Genomic DNA, 21,172 nt, shown 5'->3' on the forward strand with positions numbered 1-21,172 from the left:
TTGCGGAAGGATATATTGGCCTTGGAGGGAGTGCAGAGGAGGTTCATTAGGCTGATACCAGAGATGAGGTGGTTGGCCTATGAAGAGAGACTAAATAGACTGGGTCTGTACTCATAGGAGTTTAGAAGGATGAGGGGGGAATCTTATAGAGACGTATAAGATAATGAAGGGGATGGATAGGGTAGAGGTAGAGAGATTCTTTCCGCTTAGAAAGGATAGCAGGACTAGAGGACACAGCCTCAAGATAAGGGGGGGGCAGTTTAGATCGGAGTTGAGGAGGAACTTCTTCGCTCAAAGAGTGGTGAATCTCTGCCCGTTGAAGTGGTGGAGGCTACCTCACTAAATATATTTAAGTCATGGGTAGATAGGTTTCTGATAGACAGGGGAATTAAGGGTTATGGGGAGAAAGCGGGAAAGTGGAACTGATCCACTTCAGATCAGCCATGATCTTATTGAATGGTGGGGCAGGCTCAAAGGGCTAGATGGCCTACTCCTGCTCCTATTTCTTATGTTCTTATGATCCACCAGGTCATGATCTGTGGACAGGACAGGGGTGAATCCTGTATGAACGGGCTCTGGATAGTGACAGTGGACACAACAGCGCTTACTATCAAAGAAATTGATGTAGTCATGGCCATCTTAATGAGAAGTGATAGCTGACAGTGAAATGAGGGCATGGTTGGAGATATCATCATCTTGTCTTGTGCTTTGCCACTATTACTTAGGAAACACGTGTAGCTGTCCCTTCAGGCTGCTGAGCAACTCTCACACAATGTTGTCTCGCAAGCAATACAAGTTGCGACTTCATTCAGTACTCTCTTTCACTAAATACTTTGACAACTCCCTGACATCGCACACAGAGGTTCACAAAGAGCGGCAATGACTGAGTGGGAGGAAGACTCACCATCGCAATAAAAAGGACATGATGCCATCAAATGACCAAACCATTTACATTAACATCAAATGTATTTACAAAGTGCAAGATTTATGCAGTGATTGAATACCCAGCACTCAGAAGGGACATTAATTTTTTTTATTTTCCTAATCCGAATGCTATTCCTGGGTGCAGCCGCAACATCTACAGCAAAGATAGAGGCAACCTCGTGAATGCAATGCCCTGCTGTCTGTGATGATCTTGGCAGACTCCCTCTGATGGCCTAAGGCCTGATAAGGGCCACTTGTTTAAGGGAGTCAATGGCTTAGTGGTGTTATTGCTGGACGATTAATCCAGAAGCTCAGCTAATGTTCTGGGGACCCAGTTCCCTAGCAGATGGTGAAATTTGAATTCAATAAAAAATATCTGGGATTAGGAATCTTCTGATGACCATGAAACCATTGTCGATTGTCAGAAAAACCCATCTGGTTCAGTAATGTCCTTTAGGGAAAGAAATCTACCGTCCTTATCTGGTCTGGCTTACATGTGACTCCAGAGCCACAGCAATGTGGTTTGCTCTCAGCTGCCTTCTGAAATGCCTAGCAAGTCACTTAGTTCAAGGGCAACTAGAGATGGGCAATAAATGGTGGCCAGCTAGCGATGCTCACGTCCCATGAATGAAAGAAAAAATATGCACCATCCTCAGCCTGACCAGCTGGAGTTGATGAGGTCACAGACAAGGGGGACTTTGAGCAGCTGGACACCATTGGAGTGTATCGTGTGGAGGCTCTCAGGGGCTCACTGGCTGATGCTTATCCTCCCTGTGCATGTCTGCAGGCCCCACCCATCACCTTGAGGAGAAGGGGCACCTGAGGGCAGGTGCCCTCTCTCTTGCCTAGCCATTCATTCTCTTGCCTAGCCATTCATGGACCCCACCAGTGCCAAGTGCAGATCTGAGCACAAATCTGGCAAAATCTGCTGGACCAAGGTCTCCAAGATGGTTTCCTCTCTTCCTCAAGGTGCACATATGTCAGAGCCATGACAGCAGACTGAATGCAGACGTGTGAGTATGCTCAGGTAGCATTTAAACGTGCCCAGTCTTTTGACCTCATTTGGTAACTTCAGAACAGATTAATAGTTCCCGATCTGCCCTGTACTTCAGAAAGGTACTTGTCTACATATACTTAATGAACTTCAGGCATGAAATCAGCTGCAATTTCCTGCCATTCTGTCCAGTGAGAAATGTACCACAAAACGCCTCCATCATGGCACTCAAAAATAGAAAATTCCACCCTTTGCATCTGTTTTTATGGCTGGAGGACTTAGTCAACTTCTCAAACATCCTAAGAGAGGATGAATTTAATACAATCACCATTACTAGAGAAATAGGTGCTGGGAAAACAATTAGACCTAAAGGCTGACAAGTCCCCAGGACCAGATGGCCTGCATCCTAAGCACTTGCTTGCACACATAGCAGATGCATTGGTTATAATCTTCAAAAATTCCATAGATTTTAGAAAGATTTTAGTGGATTGGAAAATAACTCATATAGCACATTTATTCAAGAAAGAGGGAGACAAAGCAGGAAACTGTAAGCCATTTAGCCTAACATCTGTCATAGGGAAATTGCAAGAATCTATTATTATGGAGGTTATAGCAGGGTACTTCGATAATCATAAGAACATAAGAAATAAGAACATAAGAAATAGGAGCAGGAGTAGGCCATCTAGCCCTTCGAGCCTGCCCCGCCATTCAATAAGATCATGGCTGATCTGTCGTGGCTCAGTTCCACTTTCCCGCCCTCTCCCCATAACCCTTAATCCCTTCTCTTATCAAAAACCCATCAACCCGCTTCTTAAAAATATTTAGCGAGGCAGCCTCCACCACTTCAACGGGCAGAGAATTCCAGAGATTCACCACCCTTTGAGTGAAGAAGTTCCTCCTCAACTCCAGTATCAGCCTAGTAAACCTCCTCTGCACTCCCTCCAGGGCCAAAATATCCTTGCGCAGGTGCGGCGCCCAAAACTGCACACAGTACTCCAGCTGCGGCCTCACCAATGCCCTATACAGCTGCAGCAAGACCTCCCTACTTTTATATTCAATCCCCCTCGCTATGAAGGCCAGCATCCCATTCGCCTTCCTGACCACCTGCTGCACCTGCAAGCTGGGTTTTTGCGATTCATGCACGAGGACCCCGAGGTCCCTCTGCACCGTCGCCTGCTGCAGTTTTTCGCCACGTAAGTAATAGTCCTTCCTACCATTCTTCCTACCAAAGTGGACCACCTCACACTTGCCAACATTAAATTCCATTTGCCATTTCCTGGCCCATTCGCCCAGCCTATCTAGATCCTTCTGCAGACTCTCCACACCCTCCGCACAATTTGCCGTTCCCCCAATCTTGGTGTCATCAGCAAATTTCGACACCCTGCACTCGGTTCCCTCCTCCAGATCATCTATATAAATGGTAAATAGCTGAGGCCCCAGCACCGACCCCTGGGGCACCCCACTAGTCACCATCCGCCAATCCGAATAGCACCCATTGACCCCCACTCTCTGCCTCCTATTTGACAACCAATCCTCTATCCACGCTAACACCCTACCCCCAACTCCATGTCCCCTGACCTTCTGCAATAACCTCTTGTGAGGTACCTTGATTTGCTTAGGCAGAGCAAGTTGGCAAGATGAGGTACACTGTCTGCAAAGGGATATAGATAGGTTAAGTCTCAGTCATAGAGGTATACAGCACTGAAAATGCCCTTTGGCTTATCAAGCCTGCACTGGTGAAAGACAAACCACCCAAATATTTTAATCCCATTTTCCAACACTTGGTCCATAGCCTTGTATGCCTTGGCATCGCAAAAGCCCACCAAAATAGTTCTTAAATGTTATGAGGGTCTTTGACTCCACCATCCTTCCAGACTCCCACCACCCTCTGGGTGAAAAAGTATTTCCTCACATTCCCTCTAAACCTCCTGCCACTTACCTTAAATCTATCCCCCTGGTCATTGATCCATCCACTAAGCAGAAAAGTTTCTTCCTGTCTATCTCTGCATTTCATAATTTTATGCATCTCAGTCTCGCTTCCCCCTCTCCCGCCACACCATCCCCCTCCCCCCAGTCTCCTTAGCTCCAAGGTAAACAACCCCAGGCTATCCAATCTCTCTTCTCTCTTATGTGGGCAAAAATTGACAGATGAAATATCACCTCCCCTAAAATGGCAAAGGAATACTTAGCAGTATTACTGATATTGTGAGTTGAACAGTTTAAACGGTGTGAACTGCACGTTCCAATTTAAGCAACCATTGGGGCATGTTATTTTTTGATGTTGTTCGCATTAAAAGTCACAATGCAATCATTTTATTGCTTCCATTGGATTCAATTTGTTTTGTACATTTATGATACAATATGAGTACAATATGAGGAATTAACTCTGGTGCAGGTGTATTTCTTAATAAATGGAAAATGTGCTAGTTTCTAAGCATTGAAGCACAATTTATCCTTCTGTTGTTGAAATGTGGATGCATCTCCTACATGAAATGTATTTGTTGTGCAGGATGCCAGGGCTGGTTACAGGTCAGGCTGGGACTATTTTGTTCTGGACTAAGTGCAGACAGACTAAAAGGTCATGGCAAGGAGAGACTGGAATGTGCTCATCAATCTCAGTTTGTAACTGAGAAGCACACAGTATTTTATCTTTTTGCCTCTACAATAAAGTGTAGTGGCATAACATTTTTAATATATTATCAGTTGATCTCCTGTGATACTGTCAAAATAGGTGGATTTGCAACCAAAGATGTAGTGAAGCTAGAAATTAAAAGCATGTTATTGTTAGGATGAAAGTGACTGCTGCAAAATTGTTCACGTGTGTAATGAGTATTAAAATTTACTGAGAAATGTAAATATAATGAATAAATTCTTAATGATTGCAATTTTGTTAGTAGTGTCTCAGTAAACTTGATAAATCGAATGTGGTGGGTAGATTCAAAATGATGGAATTTGGAAGTACTCTATGTGTATGAAGGTAATCACCTCAATTTTAGCCTAAAGGTGAGTTCTGTGTGGAGTGGGAGAAACTGTTGTATGGTTGTTTAACAGCAAGGCTGCTTCTTTTCTTTACCTCCTGTGGAGTTCCTGCCCATAACTTAACTGTCAAACTTGGAAGCCTCTCGGATGGGAAACCTGCTTCACAGGCTGAGGTCTATGGCTTCGGGAAGTGAAAAAGATCATGGGGTGGGAGTTGGCACTGGCCTGCAGTTATTATGATAGTGGTTAAGGGGACCAGATGTTAGTTAGGGGATCTAATGATTGGGGCCTGACAGCTCACTGGCAGATGGGTTTGGGGTAATTGGGGTAGTTTGTAATGGCTGGAAGGAACATCTTGTTCCTGCTGTTCCCCCTGGCCTCCAAACAACAGCATATAAGCAACCACCTCACAAATGCAACCCATCTTGCTTTCGTTCAGCTGCCAAGTTTCCCAAAGCCCAGGCAACCTGCCAACCTGTAGTTAAAAGCAGAATAACTGTTAAACTAAAAATGTTCTAATATTTAAACAACCAGTGCGCTTGCCACCCACCCCTTATCCAGCCTGCTTTCAATTAGAGGTGGGCAGGATCAAGGTAGCCTCATTTCCTGACCCAGAATTTGTTGCATTTCAACTTCTGAAATGACCCCAATCCATTCATTTTTGAGAATTAAGATTCAGCCAAAATAGCATTATAGGAAATAGAGGAACGTGCATCAATGCTGAGCATTTGGTTTGAAAAGACTGGATAGAGATATTAAGCTTGGGAAAGGGACACTGCAAAATGCAGTCATAAAAGTTGTTTGTAAAAATTGAGCAGTTGTTTAATATGTGTACTGTCCGACCACGCTACAAAGGCAAGTGAACATGAACATATGTAGCTTTAGTGCTACATTATTCTGGCCACTTGGGAATGAAACCTGGATCTGAGAGTGGCAGATCAACAGATCTAAAACAGACAGGATATGGCTCATGTATACATGACCTCAGGATTTCCAAAAGCACTTTACAGGCAATAAATTGCTTTTGAAGTATGGACATTGTCGCAATGTAGGAAATTATACATTAATCACCAGAGCTTATTTATAGTTTGAATAACAGTGCAAAGATAGAGAACAAATTATATTAAACTAAAAATAGCTCACAAACAAGCTATGGCCCATGCCAATTATCACTATGACTTCTAGCCCATCTGCCTAGCAGAAGTCTACCCTCTAAACCCAATGCTGGTAAAATCTGAAGCAAAATGACAGTGTCAGACTTCAGGTCAAACAGAGTTTGGTCCCATTTTATGCTTCCCCCCGCCAAATCCACACATAGCGGCCCAGTAAAATGGAATATAAATTTCCTGACTCTAAGATAAATATAGGAATTAAGTTTTATAGCTGTATTTCAGTTGGTGTTGCACAAAAGGTGCTACAGAAAGTGAATGTTGATGCATACTATTGTAAGGAATCAGGTAGGAAACTCCAAAGTATGTTATGAAGTTAACCTAGACCCCAGCTATTTTTGATTTTGGCATTAGTGTGAGCTTAAGGTGTTTTATTAACAACTCAGTTAAAATGTAACAAAAAGAATGAGCATAACTTTTACCAGTTGAAATACTTAAACTTGACAAAGTATTAATTGCTAGCTATTTTCATTAGTTCCAATTTAAGCAGTATCCCCATAGACATAAATTCCTCTTCAGAGTCAGTTAGCAAGATGAACCCACTTAAGTGAATTCCTTATCCTTCAGCCTTTTAATCTCTCTGGACAGAGATACACAGAAACCTGTCTTATGAGTCTCAGACAACAATACTCAAGAACCTTGACACCATCCAGGACAACACAGCCCGGTTGATTGGCACCACATTTACAAATATCCACTCTCTCCACCATCAACGCCCAGTAGCAACAGTGTTTGATTTGATTTATTATTGTCACATGTATTAACGTACAGTGAAAAGTATTGTTTCTTGCACACTACACAGACAAAACATATCATTCATAGAGAAGGAAACAAGAAAGCGCAGAATGTAGTGTTACAGTCATAGCTAGGACATAGAGAGAGACCAACTTAACGCAAATGTGTACTATCTACAAGATGTACTGCAGCAATTCACCAAAGATCCTTGGACAGCACCTTCCAAACCATAAAACCAAAAGACATAGGAGCAGAATTAGATCACTCAGCCCATCAAGTCTGCTCCACTATTCAGTCATGGCTGATAATTTTCTCATCCCCATTCTCCAGCCTTTTCCCCATTATACCCCCTTATTAAATCAAACCCACCACCACTTCCATCTAGAATGACAAAGGTAGCAGATACATGGGAACACCACCACCTCTAAGTTCCCCTCCAAGCCACTCACTGTTCTGACTTATATCGCTGTTCTTCTGCAGTTGCTGGGCCAAAATCCTGGAATTCCCTCCCTAACATCAATGTGGGTCAATCCACAGCATGTGGACTGCAGCAATTCAAGAAGGCAGCTCACCACCACCTTCTCAAGGGCAACTAGAGATGGATAATAAATGCTGGCCAGCCAGCAACACCCATGTCCCACAAATGACAAAGACAGCCCCTCCAGAGGAGCAGAACGCCAGTGAGACAAAGAGAGAGAGAGAAAACACCCCTTGCCTTTTACAGACCCGTGGAGACAGCTGTATATTTTCTAATAGGTGCCAGACTTCAATTTCCAGAGAGAGAGAGAAGAGCAGCTACTCCCTTTCAAATTCAACTGCAACTGCCTGCCTTTTTCTCTCTGTAAAGCTAACTCTACCCATGAAAGATTTTCTTCTTGTCAATCAGCCTAATCAAATCCTACTCTGAAAACCCGAGGGAACAATAATGTATTAGCACAGATTAAAACAAACATTCCAATAATTAGGAGCAATTAATCTTATGTAATATCAGCCGATGAGCTACCAGTTGTAGCCAATCAGCACCATAATCATAGTTAAAAACAATCCCTTGAGAAGAAACATGACACAAATACATTTCTTAAAGGCACAGCATCATCACACTATAGCAAAACTTCTAATAGATTAATGCATTATTTAAAATGTTGATTCAAAGCTTCTTTCATTCAGTCAGTGTTGGCTTCCACCAACTTATAGGTGGATGGCAGTCATGTTTAAATACTATAGCAGCATTTTTACATGTAGTAATTGTGCAACCCACACCTAGGGAAGAGTTTCCAATTTTTATCTATAGTGTAATTGACACTGTCCTTTGTCACAATGACAAAGTGCACAGAAGGGTGTGTTGTCTGCCTGGTGCTCGGGTACAGGATGTCGCAGCTGGGCTGCAGAGGAATCTGGAGTGGGAGGGTGAGAACCCGGTTGTGGTGGTACATGTGGGTGCCGGCGACGTAGGCAAAGTGCGGACTGAGGATCTGGGGAGGGAGTATGAGAAGCTGGGAATGGAATTAAAAAGTAGAACCGACAAGGTGGTCTTCTCTGGGCTACTGCCTGAACCGAGTGCAGACGGGCGTAGGGTTGACAGGATAAAGGAAGTGAATGGGTGGCTCAGAGATTGGTGTGGGAGGAATGGGATCGAATTTATGGGGCATTGGCACCAGTATTGGGGTAGGTGGGACTTGTTCGGGCGGGATGGGGTTGGTCTGAACCGTGCTGGGACCAGAGTGCTGGCGAATCGAGTAAAGAGGACTGTAGACAGGGCTTTAAACTAATTGGGGGGGGGAGGGTGCGAGGGTAGGTGATGTTAGGAGGTCTACAGTTAAGGATAGGGTACAGGTAAGGGAAGAGGCTGAGGATGTCCCAAGTGGTGGCGTTACGGCAAATAGGGTCCAGAAGAAGGCTGGGATGAAAGCGCTTTATCTGAATGCACGAAGCATTCGGAATAAAGTGGATGAGCTGGTGGCGCAGATCGACACAAATGGATACGATCTGGTGGCCATTACAGAGACGTGGCTGCAAGGTGACAGGGACTGGGAGATGAATGTACAGGGCTATCAAGTGTTTAGGAAGGATAGGCAGGAGGAAAGAGGGGGTGGCGTAGCTCTGCTGATTAAGGACAGCATCAAGGTGGTAGCAAGGGATGATATCGGAGCCAAAGAGCAGAAAGTGGAATCGTTGTGGGTGGAGATTAGGAACAGCAAAGGGAGGAAGACGCTGGTGGGTGTCGTCTATAGGCCCCCGAATAATGATCTGGAGGTGGGGCGGGCTGTTAACGCGCAAATAAGTGCGGCGTGCAGGAATGGGACGGCAGTAGTTATGGGGGATTTCAATCTGCATATTGATTGGTCGACCCATGTTGGACGAGGTGGGCTCGAGGAGGAGTTCTTGGAATGCTGCCGGGATAGTTTCCTGGAACAGTGTGTGTTGGAGCCGACGAGGGAGCGAGCTATCTTGGATCTGGTGCTATGTAATGAGGCGGGTAGAATTAGGGACCTTGCGGTGAAGGATCCTCTTGGAGAGAGTGATCATTGTATGGTGGAGTTTCTGTTGCAGATGGAGGAGGAGAAAGTGGGTTCCCGGACACGCGTCCTTTGTTTGAATAGAGGGGAGTATGGTAGGATGAGAGAAGAATTGGCGAATGTGGACTGGGGGAGCGTGTTGGAAGGTAGGTCTGCTGAGGAGCAGTGGAGGATCTTTAAGGAGATCTTTCTTGGTGCTCAGCAGAAATTTATTCCGATGGTTAAAAAGGACAGTAGGAAGAGAGGTAATAAGCCGTGGATAACAAAGGAGGTGAAGGAAAGTATTAAACTAAAAGCGGAGGAATTTAGAGTAGCTAAGAGCAGTGGGCGAGAAGAGGATTGGGAAAGGTTTAAATGTCAACAAAGATTGACAAAAAAGTTGATAAAGGAGGGTAGAAGAAGCTATGAAGCTGGGCTAGCGCTTAATATAAAAAAGGATAGCAAGAGTTTTTATAAATATATAAAAAGGAAGAGGCTGGCTAGGGTGAACGTTGGTCCCTTAGAGGATGAGAAAGGGGACCTAGTGGTAGGGGATGGGGATACGGCTAAGGTCTTGAATAACTTTTTTGTTTCTGTCTTCACGGAGGAGGACGTGAATAATTTGCCGGGTGTCAGCGATGGAAAGGTGGTAGGACTGGAGGGTCTTAATGACATTACTGTTACTAGAGAGGTGGTGCGCGACAGACTGGAGGGGCTGATTGTGGACAAGTCCCCAGGACCGGATGGAATGCATCCGAGGGTTCTGAAAGAAATGGCGGAGGTTATAATGGATGCCTTGGTGGTTATTTTCCAGACGTCGCTGGATTCCGGGGAAGTGCCGGAAGATTGGAAAACGGCTAATGTTACACCGTTGTTTAAGAAGGGTGCCAGGCAAAAGGCGGGGAATTATAGGCCGGTTAGTTTAACGTCTGTGGTAGGTAAAATGTTAGAATCCGTCATTAAGGAGGAAATTGCGAGGCATCTTGAAGGGAATTGCTTGATAGGGCAGACGCAACACGGTTTCATTAAAGGGAAGTCGTGTCTGACAAATTTACTGGAGTTCTATGAGGATGTGTCTAGGGCGGTGGATAGAGGAGAGCCGGTGGATGTGGTCTTTCTGGATTTTCAGAAGGCGTTTGATAAGGTACCTCACAAGAGGTTACTGCAGAAGGTCAGAGGACATGGAGTTGGGGGTAGGGTGTTAGCGTGGATAGAGGATTGGTTGTCAAATAGGAGGCAGAGAGTGGGGGTCAATGGGTGCTATTCGGATTGGCGGTTGGTGACTAGTGGGGTGCCCCAGGGGTCGGTGCTGGGGCCTCAGCTATTTACCATTTATATAGATGATCTGGAGGAGGGAACCGAGTGTAGGGTGTCGAAATTTGCTGATGACACCAAGATTGGGGGAAAGGCAAATTGTGCGGAGGGTGTGGAGAGTCTGCAGAAGGATCTGGATAGGCTGGGCGAATGGGCCAGGAAATGGCAAATGGAATTTAATGTTGGCAAGTGTGAGGTGGTCCACTTTGGTAGGAAGAATGGTAGGAAGGACTATTACTTACGTGGTGAAAAACTGCAGCAGGCGACGGTGCAGAGGGACCTCGGGGTCCTTGTGCATGAGTCGCAAAAACCCAGCCTGCAGGTGCAGCAGGTGGTCAGGAAGGCGAATGGGATGCTGGCCTTCATAGCGAGGGGGATTGAATATAAAAGTAGGGAGGTCTTGCTGCAGCTGTATAGGGCATTGGTGAGGCCGCAGCTGGAGTACTGTGTGCAGTTTTGGGCGCCGCACCTGCGCAAGGATATTTTGGCCTTGGAGGGAGTGCAGAGGAGGTTTACTAGGCTGATACCAGAGTTGAGGGGGTTGAGCTATGAGGAGAGGCTGAATAAACTAGGCTTGTACTCGTTAGAGTTTAGAAGAATGAGGGGAGATCTCATTGAGACGTATAAGATGATGAATGGGATGGATAGGATAGAGGTGGAGAGACTCTTCCCGCTCAAAAAAGACAGTAGGACTAGGGGGCACAGCCTCAAGATAAAGGGGGGGCGGTTTAGAATGGAGTTGAGGAGGAACTTCTTCACTCAAAGGGTGGTGAATCTCTGGAATTCTCTGCCCGTTGAAGTGGTGGAGGCTGCCTCGCTAAATATTTTTAAGAAGCGGGTTGATGGGTTTTTGATAAGAGAGGGGATTAAGGGTTATGGGGAGAGGGCGGGAAAGTGGAACTGAGCCACGACAGATCAGCCATGATCTTATTGAATGGCGGGGCAGGCTCGAAGGGCCAGATGGCCTACTCCTGCTCCTATTTCTTATGTTCTTATGTTCTTATGTAATAAAATAGTTACAACACAGAAGAAAACCATTCAAACCATCAGGTCTGCTCTAGCTCTCTGCAAGAGCCGTTCATCCAAACATACACGCACACACAGGGCGATTCTCCCATCTCGCTGTGCTAGTTTTTTAGTGCAGTGGGGCTAAAGAATTGCACATTGGCCGATTTGCAGGATTCCCGCGAGCATTCATGTGCCTCTCAGGCCCGAATTTCTGGCAGCATCTGTGTGGCGCTGCAAATCGGCTGGGAGGCAGGACTGGCATTTAAATAGTATTTTACAAACTAATTAAATGCTATTATTGGGCCCGGGACTGAATTCTCCAGGCCCGATGGTTGAATTCTCTCACTCTGCCAGCGTGTTTCACTCCAACAGGAATTACTATAGCTCCCCACTTTTGGGGAACTAGCAGGACGACCCCACTGGAGTGAAGGGGGGGCAAACGGGGCCCCCCCTCGGGGGTCAGGCAGCAGATGGGGTGGTGTCACTGGGCATGAGTACCCTGGCAGTGCTAGCCTGTGCCCCAGCACTGCCAACGGCGCAAAGTACCCATGCCGAGGGGGTCCACCAAGCATGGAGCAGTGCTAAGTGCGTGGGGCCTAGGAGGCGGGGCCTACTGGTGTCAGGGCCTGGGGGCGATTGGTGGGGGTAGGGCGTCCCACTGCCACTCTGCATTGTGATCCAGGTGGGCCTGGATGGATGCCAGCGATTTGGAGGCGGTGGGTTGGGGTTGGGGAAGGGGGGTCTGGGGATTGTCTTTGCTGGAGGGGATGTGGCTGGAGATCGAGTTGGGCCAGGATGGGACGGGCGTTTGTGGCTGGCCAGCAATTTAGCTGGCCAGCAAACCAGAGGCTGGCACTTGAGGCCCACTGCGCATACACAAAGGCCCTGCTGATTGCAGCCTCTTCAGTGTGAATAGACCCTGCTCCTGAAATCTAAAGATATTTACACTGGTGGCCTCTGCAGTGCACAGAGTGTGGGACATTCTAGTGTAAACTCACACTGAAAAAAAAGTGATTTACTCCAGTTTTCCTGCAAATTCAGCACTTGGAACTTTTTTATAAGAATCCCCCCTCCCCCAACATTCCACAGAAAAGAAATTTAAATTTGAAACTTTGAACATAATAAATGAGTTGAATCATATGAAATGGAAAGAGTACAAGGCTGTAATCAACAATTGTTTAGTAGCACAGGAATTGAATGTAACTGAAAAATGAGACAAGTTGCCAAAGCTTTTTATCTTACACGCATTAGCTTGTATTTGTTTAGATGAGTACAAGTTGATAAGCTTCAACAACATGTCTCTCTTTTCAGTGGCACCTGCTATCTTTATAAATAGAGAGTCATTGCTAAATTGTAGAAATACTGCACCAGCATGTGGCACTGTAAGCATAATACTTCTATTCCTTCTCGGAAGCATGTGGTCAATGCTGACAAGGTCTGCATTTATTGCTTATTTCTATTTATCCTTGAGAAGGTGGTGGTGGGGGTGGGGAGTTCCATAATCTTTATCCAGTGACGATGAGGGAGCAGCAATGTTTCTCCAAGTCGGGATTCTGTCAGACTTGGAGGGAAACTTGCAGGTGGTGGTGTTCCCATATGCCCGCTGCCCTTGTCCTTCTCAATGGTAATTTTAAAATGCTGCAGAAAGAGGCCTGATGAATTGCTGCAGTGCACTTTATAAATGGTACATAATGCTGCTACTGTGCACCAATGATGGAGGAAGTAACTATATCTGTGGATGGAGTATCAATGGCAGATGGAGAATATTCCATCACAATCCCAATCCATGCCTTGTCGGCAGTGGCTAGATGTTGGGTAGTTAAAAAATGAGTCACTCACAACAGACTTCCCAACCACTCACCTACTCTTGTAGTAACAATATTTACGTGGGATGGTCCAATTAAGCTTCTGGTCAGTGGTGTCCCCCAGGATTTTGATGCTGGGAGATTTAACAATGATATGAATGTCAGGAAAAGATGATTAGACTCTTACTTGTTAGAGATGGCTATTGCCAAGCACTTGTGTGGCAAAAAATATTACTTGCACTTAGTGGCCTAGGGTTGAATGTTGACTGGGACTTGCTGCAAGTAAGCCTGGACTGTTTTGAAATATTGTGAATGGTGCAGAACATTGTGCAGTCATCAGTAAACATCTCGACTCCTTCCAGCCTTATGCTGGAGAGAACGTTATTAATGAAAAATCTGAAGATGGCTGGGCCTAGGATACGACCCTGAAGAGTTCTGGCAGTAATGTCCTGGGGCTGAGATAATCGTTTCTGCCCCACCCCACCCCCGATTTCAATATTACCAGGACTTCTTAATGCCACATTTGGTCAAGTACTGTGCCAATGTCGAGGACAGTCACACTCAACTTGCCTCGGGAATTGAACACTTTTGTCTGTGCTTAGTTCAAGGCTGTAATGAGGTCAGGAGCTGAATGTCCGTGATGGAACCCAAACTGAGCATCAGTGAGTAGGTTACATTTTTTTGTGACAGCATCATCTAAAGGAAAAAAGTACAAACCCAGACTTGCAACTAAATAGTTAACAGTTTCCAAAAGAAGTCTGTAAAGACCATGAGAAAGCAGAAACACTTGAAAAATGTAGAGAAAGTTAGAAAGGAATTTATTAACAAAGCATTAGAAACAAAGAGCCCATCCCACATGCTGGCCTTGACTAAGCAAGATCCTGGCAGTGAAACCGGGAAGAAAAGGAACAATGCAATCCTACCCTTCCCTGCCCTCCTCTCTTGGCTTCCATCAACTCCATACTCACTGGGGCATTGATTGTGGCCTTGACAACTCCCCCACTCTCACACACATTGGGACACATCCTAGAGAGTTGGCAGTCCCTCCGTCCCTCCCTCACTCCAACATTCCTACTGTTGGTCATTTGAAAACTCTGATTATTAGAAAACCATTGTAACTTTTGTTCTTCCTCTTATTGCTGAATAAGGGTTTGAATAAAATATACTTTATTCATAAAATTTGTAAGAGAACTTTGCACAGCAGTTTAATTGATTAAAAATATTCAGTACAGTTCCATTTCTTTCAATACTATATGGCACTCCAAAGGTACCTCTCTACACCTCCAATTACAAGTTATATTTACAATATGCATTCCATGTCCAACACTCTCTGGTGTCTACAGCCAAAGGCTTTTATACATGCTATACGGTGAGCCTTGGACAGCGGCCTTCTCTCATTGAACCTTGTGCAGCTACTCCAAGCTTTAGGACACATTTCAGCTCATAGTCCTGAACCTTGGAATGTCTCAGTTTGTAATTGTAGTAAAGTTGAAGGCAGCTCATTGTGGCTTCAACAATGAACGATTTATTATTAATATAATATCTTCACAAGATAAAGGTCTGACAGACCTAATATACAAGTCTCATCTCTACTCCTCCCTGGCTCAAGCTGAGGTTCTTCTCTGTACGAGGCAGAGAGTGGGGGTTAATGGGTGCTATTCGGACTGGCGGTTGGTGACTAGTGGAGTGCCCCAGGGGTCGGTGCTGGGGCCTCAGCTATTTACCATTTATATAGATGATCTGGAGGAGGGAACCGAGTGCATGGTGTCGAAATTTGCTGATGACACCAAGATTGGTGGAACGGCAAATTGCGCGGAGGGTGTGGAGAGTCTGCAGAAGGATCTAGATAGGCTGGGCGAATGGGCCAGGAACTGGCAAATGGAATTTAATGTTGGCAAATGTGAGGTTGTCCACTTTGGTAGGAATAATGGTAGAAAGGACTATTACTTACGTGGCGAAAAACTGCAGCAGGCGACGGTGCAGAGGGACCTCGGGGCCCTTGTGCATGAGTCGCAAAAACCCAGCCTGCAGGTGCAGCAGGTGGTCAGGAAGACGAATGGGATGCTGGCCTTCATAGTGAGGGGGATTGAATATAAAAGTAGGGAGGTCTTGCTGCAGCTGTATAGGGCATTGGTGAGGCCGCAGCTGGAGTACTGTGTGCAGTTTTGGTCGCCGCACTTACGCAAGGATATTTTGGCCTTGGAGGGAGTGCAGAGGAGGTTTACTAGGCTGATACCGGGGGGGGGTTGAGCTATGAGGAGAGGCTGAATAAACTAGGCTTGTACTCGTTAGAGTTTAGAAGAATGAGGGGAGATCTCATTGAGACATATAAGATGATGAATGGGATGGATAGGATAGAGGTGGAGAGACTCTTCCTGCTCAGAAAGGACACTAGGGGGCACAGCCTCAAGATAAAGGGGGGGTGGTTTAGAACGGAGTTGAGGAGGAACTTCTTCACTCAAAGGGTGGTGAATCTCTGGAATTCTCTGCCCACTGAAGTGGTGGAGGCTGCCTCGCTAAATATTTTTAAGAAGCGGGTTGATGGGTTTTTGATAAGCGAGGGGATTAAGGGTTATGGGGAGAGGGCGGGAATGTGGAACTGAGCCACGACAGATCAGCCATGATCTTATTGAATGGCGGGGCAGGCTCGAAGGGCTAGATGGCCTACTCCTGCTCCTATTTCTTATGTTCTTATGTACCAGTTGCGTGCCCTTGCTCCTGATTGATTTGACTTCCCACACAGCCTCTCCAAAGGGTGTGCAAGGGACAATTTCAAAGTTTACAGATAACACAAACTTGGGAAATATTGTAAAATATGAAGAGAACAGTATAGAACTTCAAAAGGGCATAGACAGGTTGATGGAATGGGTGTGTAGGTGACAGATGAAGTTTAATGCAGAGAAGAGTGAGGTGATGTATTTTATTAGAAAGAACATTGGGAGACAAAATAAAATAAGGAGTAAAATTCTTAAGGGAATACAAGAGCAGAGGGATCTAGATGTATATGCACATAAATCATTAAAGGTGGTGGGACAGGTGAAGAGAGAAGTTAATAAAGCATATCATATTCTGGGCTTCATTAATATGGGATTAGAGTGGATAGATGTTTGATGGCTGGTCAAAGGGCTTCTTACTATGCTGTAAAACACTATAGACTCTATAATAGGGACATAGAATACAAGAACAAGGAGCTGTGTTGAATTTAGACCTCAGCTAGAATATTATGTACAGTTCTGGCCACTTGCACTATCAAAAGGATATGAACACATTGGAGAGAGTGTAGAAAAGTTTACAAGGATTTGTTTTCATTTGATTTATTACTGTTGCCTATATTGAGATATAGTGAAAAGCATTGTTTCTTGCACACTGTACAGAAAAGCATATTGTTCACAAAATACATAGGGGAGAAGGAAATGAGTGCAGAATATAGTCAGAGCTTAGGTGTAGAGGAAGATCAACTCAATAGATGGTAAGTCCATTCAAAAGTTTGATGGCAGCAGGGAAGAAGCTATTCTTGAGTCGGGTTGGCACATGATCTCAGACTTTGGTATCTTTTTCCTGATGGAAGAAGATAGAAGAGAGTATGTCTAGGGTGTGTAGGGTCCTTGATTATGCTGGCTGCTTTTCCGATGCAGCGGGAGGTATAGATGTAGAGAGTGGATGGGAGGCTGGTTTGCATGATGGACTGGGCTACGTTCACAGCCCTTGTAGTTTCTTGTGGTCTTGGTCAGAGCATGAACCATTCCAAGCTGTGATTCATCCAGAAAGGATGCGTCCTATGGTGCATGTGTAAAAATTGGTGAGAGTAGTAGTGGACATGTTGAATTTCCTTAGCTTCCTGAGAAAGTAGAGATGTTGGTGGGGTTTCTTAACAATAGCATCGGCGTGGAGGGACCAGGACAGGTTGTTGGTGATCTGAACACCTAGAAACCTGAAGCTCACAATCATTTCCACTTCGTTCCTGTTGATGTAGACAGGGACATGTCCTCCACAACACTTTCTAAAGTTGATGACTAACTATCTCTTTTGTCTTACTGACATTATTGTCAGTATTATCGCACACCATTTCATCAGATTCTCTATCTCTTTTCTGTAGTCTGTCTCATTGTTATTTGAGGTCAGAGTCACTACAGTGGTGTCATCATCAAACTTGAAAATGGAGTTGGAGGGGAATTTGGTCACATAGTCGTAGGTGTATAAGGAGTATAGCAAGAGGCTGAGGATACACCTTGTGGGCACTGGTGTTGAGGATGATCTTGGAGGAGCTGTTGCATCTACTTACTGATTGCAGTCTATAGGTTAGGAAGTCTAGGATCCAGCTGCAGAGGAAGGAGCCAGGATAAGAAACTTCAATTGTGAGGAGAGATTGGAGCTATTCTCCTTGGAGAGAAGAAGGCTAAGAGGATATTTGATAGAGATGTTCAAAATCAGGAAGAGACTGGACAGAGCAGATAGGGAGAAACTGAACCCACTTGTAAACAGATTAAGAACAAGAGAGCTAAAAATTAAAATGATTTGTAAAAGTAGCAAAGGTGACATGAGAAAAGCTTTTTCACTGCTATGCACTGAGGCGGCCTTTACATATGACACCCTGATGATTAAAGCGTTAATTTGCTGGCAGATGGGAGAATCAGAGATCACCCGCCAGTGATACAGCATAGAACCCATGGCTGAAAATTATTGACACTAAGTGCCACAATCGGTGGCGTGAAAATCTGCCACTAGGGTCTGCGGGTTCAATGCTGCTTTTCCTGCCCAGAATCTGCCTATGCCGATATCAAAGAAAATCTCACCCACTGTTTGTGCGCACTTATTAATAGCCTGGTGAGTTTATCAGTAAATTAGTCTGATTCGGACTTTTCAGTAAGTCCGTGCCTTGGAGAAGTATTTACAATGTAGATGCAATGAAGAAAGAAGTGCTATTTCCTGAAGCTGGTTTAAAATTTGCCAGTAGTTATCTAGGTCTACGTTTAATTGAGAATATTATGCATTCATTTTGTATTTAGCTGTGAATTGAAAACAATCCTTGCTACCCACATTGTGTTGGAACTCATTTGATTTTTCTACCTGACAATGTTTTGATTTTCTTGCTTCTGATCAGGTGCCAGTCAAAGCATTGGGAGGAAAGCTTTATGTTCGGATCTCCATCCACATCTATAATGATTTGAAGCAGTACCAGAAACTTGCAGATGCAATTGAAGAAATGACACAAGAGTAAGCTAGAGAGCCAAGTCACTTAGTTTCCTGGCTAAGTGTGGTCTTATTTCTATATTTCTGATTTTACTATTCCCCTTGTATTTGAATCTACCATTCTTGATACTGAGAAGAGTTTTGTTTTGATTGTTCATCGATTGAGATTTGTTCTATTAGCTGAGATTCAGTACAAGATCAGCATCACATTGAATGATTCTCCAATCATGTTGCAGATTAATGACATAAATGAGTATTGTGAAAACAACTAGATTCAAACCACAGCATTGCCAGAAGTGACAATGTCATAGTTAGACTTCCCACTACTGCCAATAATAGCATTTGGTAGTTTCAAAACCACTAGTTTAATTTTGAATATCATTTTGGTGTCTTCATTTGTAGTTTGAATTATCATGTTCTTAACTGGAACTATTGGAAGCCATTTTAATAACTAAACCAATATAATTGAAAGTCAGCCAGATTTTGTCAAAAAGATGCCCTTAATTGTGAGACAATTAAAGAATAAATAATTAATGAATAGATATATTAGAAAAGCTGAAAATGTACTTTGGAACACACATGTTTATAACTTTCATAGAAACACAGAATCCTTACAGTGCAGAATGAGGCCATTCAGTCCATCGAGTCTGCACTGACAACAATCCCATCCAGGCCCTATCTCTATAACCCTATCTATTTAACCTGCTAATCCCCCGACAGTAAAGGGCAATTTAGCATAGCCAATCACATCTTTGAACTGTGGGAGGAAACTGGAGGAGGAAACCCACGCAGACACAGGGAGAATGTTAAAAACTCTGCACAAACAGTGATCCAACGCCGAAATTTAACTCAGAATCTTGGCACTGTGAGGCAGCAGTGTTGTGCCACCATGCCCATTCCCTGATTATTTTAAATTAATATTTTTCATTATAATTTTTTCCTAACAGTGATCATTAAATAGATTTTTAAAGTGCTATGAGAGAAAAGGATTGAATATGAGTTTTTCAGGCCACTGAATAAAGAGATAACATGAATATTAATCTTGACTGGGGAAAGTCCTAATGAGCTCTTGTTTAAGGGATCTCAACTCCAGATAACAGAAGGCCATGTTGACCAACCATTGGTTGAGGCCCAAACCTATCTCAAGATAAGAGATATAGTTTGAGAAGAAGCATTGTCTTAAAACTAATGGCCAGAACTCTACCACTTCCCCATTATGGAATTGGCGCGGAAATCCCCATTGACCTCAAGCCAGAATTTCTGGTCTCGCCCGAGCAAAGCTGTAAGATCCCACCCATAATGCGTAATTAGCTAAAAACCAATGGGTAAATTTTTTTTCATTATTAATAAGTTATAGACCAGTTGACTCTTTTCCAACAATTGGCTAAGGTGGGCTTTCAATATTTTAAGGTATTAAAGTAGGGTCCCAAGAAGCCATTTTGAGTAAGGATAGGCAGAGAAGGAAAAGGACAGACAGAGAGACTGAGAAAGGCAGGGGAGTGAAGTGCTGAGAGCTGTCTTTGAGGTTCTTCTGTCGCTTTATGGCTTGTGAAGATTGGTGAGATCTCTTTTCAGTTGTTAAAGTTAAGTTTTCTCCTCTTACTGTTAATTTCTGCCAATCACTGTTAATTGACACATCATTTTTTTATCTGTTTTACCTCTTTTTAATGGTTAATAAACTTTCTGAATTCATCATTTAAAGTATTTTTTTCTTGCCAAATGACTAAGTCACTGGAACTTTATGTGATTTACAATAGGAGCAGTTATTGCAAACAACTGAACCCCATAAATCTTATAGATAAATAAAAGAATATGTTTGGAATTGTGTTGCCCTTGCACTCAGGTCAATTGATGCCATGGACAAAGACACGCAAATTCTCAATTATACAACAAATCTCCTTTATCAAAATTACACCAGATGTCAAACGTTGTTACACACAAAATATCTTCATAGCCTTCATAGCGAGGGGGATTGAATATAAAAGTAGGGAGGTCTTGCTGCAGCTGTATAGGGCATTGGTGAGGCCGCAGCTGGAGTACTGTGTGCAGTTTTGGGCGCCGCACCTGCGCAAGGATATTTTGGCCCTGGAGGGAGTGCAGAGGAGGTTTACTAGGCTGATGCCGGAGTTGAGGGGATTGAGCTATGAGGAGAGGCTGAATAAACTAGGCTTGTACTCATTAGAGTTTAGAAGAATGAGGGGAGATCTCATTGAGACGTATAAGATGATGAATGGGATGGATAGGATAGAGGTGGAGAGACTCTTCCCGCTCAAAAAAGACAGCAGGACTAGGGGGCACAGCCTCAAGATAAAGGGGAGGCGGTTTAGAACGGAGTTGAGGAGGAACTTCTTCACTCAAAGGGTGGTGAATCTCTGGAATTCTCTGCCCGTTGAAGTGGTGGAGGCTGCCTCGCTAAATATTTTTAAGAAGCAGGTTGATGGGTTCTTGATAAGAGAGGGGATTAAGGGTTATGGGGAGAGGGCGGGAAAGTGGAACTGAGCCACGACAGATCAGCCATGATCTTATTGAATGGCGGGGCAGGCTCGAAGGGCTAGATGG

At 44.3% G+C, this 21,172-nt stretch overlaps 1 protein-coding gene across 1 annotated transcript in view; it reads left to right on the top strand.

Moving 5' to 3' along the window:
• Positions 1 to 20,170, top strand: part of LOC145345181 (uncharacterized) — a 135,093-nt gene extending 114,923 nt beyond the window's left edge. The window contains exon 13 of the mRNA XM_080192905.1: positions 18,525 to 20,170. Coding sequence (XP_080049031.1) covers positions 18,525 to 18,641 — 117 coding nt within the window. The 3' untranslated portion in view covers positions 18,642 to 20,170. The remainder of the gene's footprint in view (positions 1 to 18,524) is intronic.
• Positions 20,171 to 21,172: the final 1,002 nt, after the last annotated feature.

Source organism: Carcharhinus amblyrhynchos, chromosome 7 (genome assembly GCF_965287045.1).
Source record: "Carcharhinus amblyrhynchos chromosome 7, sCarAmb.v2.hapA, whole genome shotgun sequence".
NCBI classification, from domain to species: domain Eukaryota; kingdom Metazoa; phylum Chordata; class Chondrichthyes; order Carcharhiniformes; family Carcharhinidae; genus Carcharhinus; species Carcharhinus amblyrhynchos.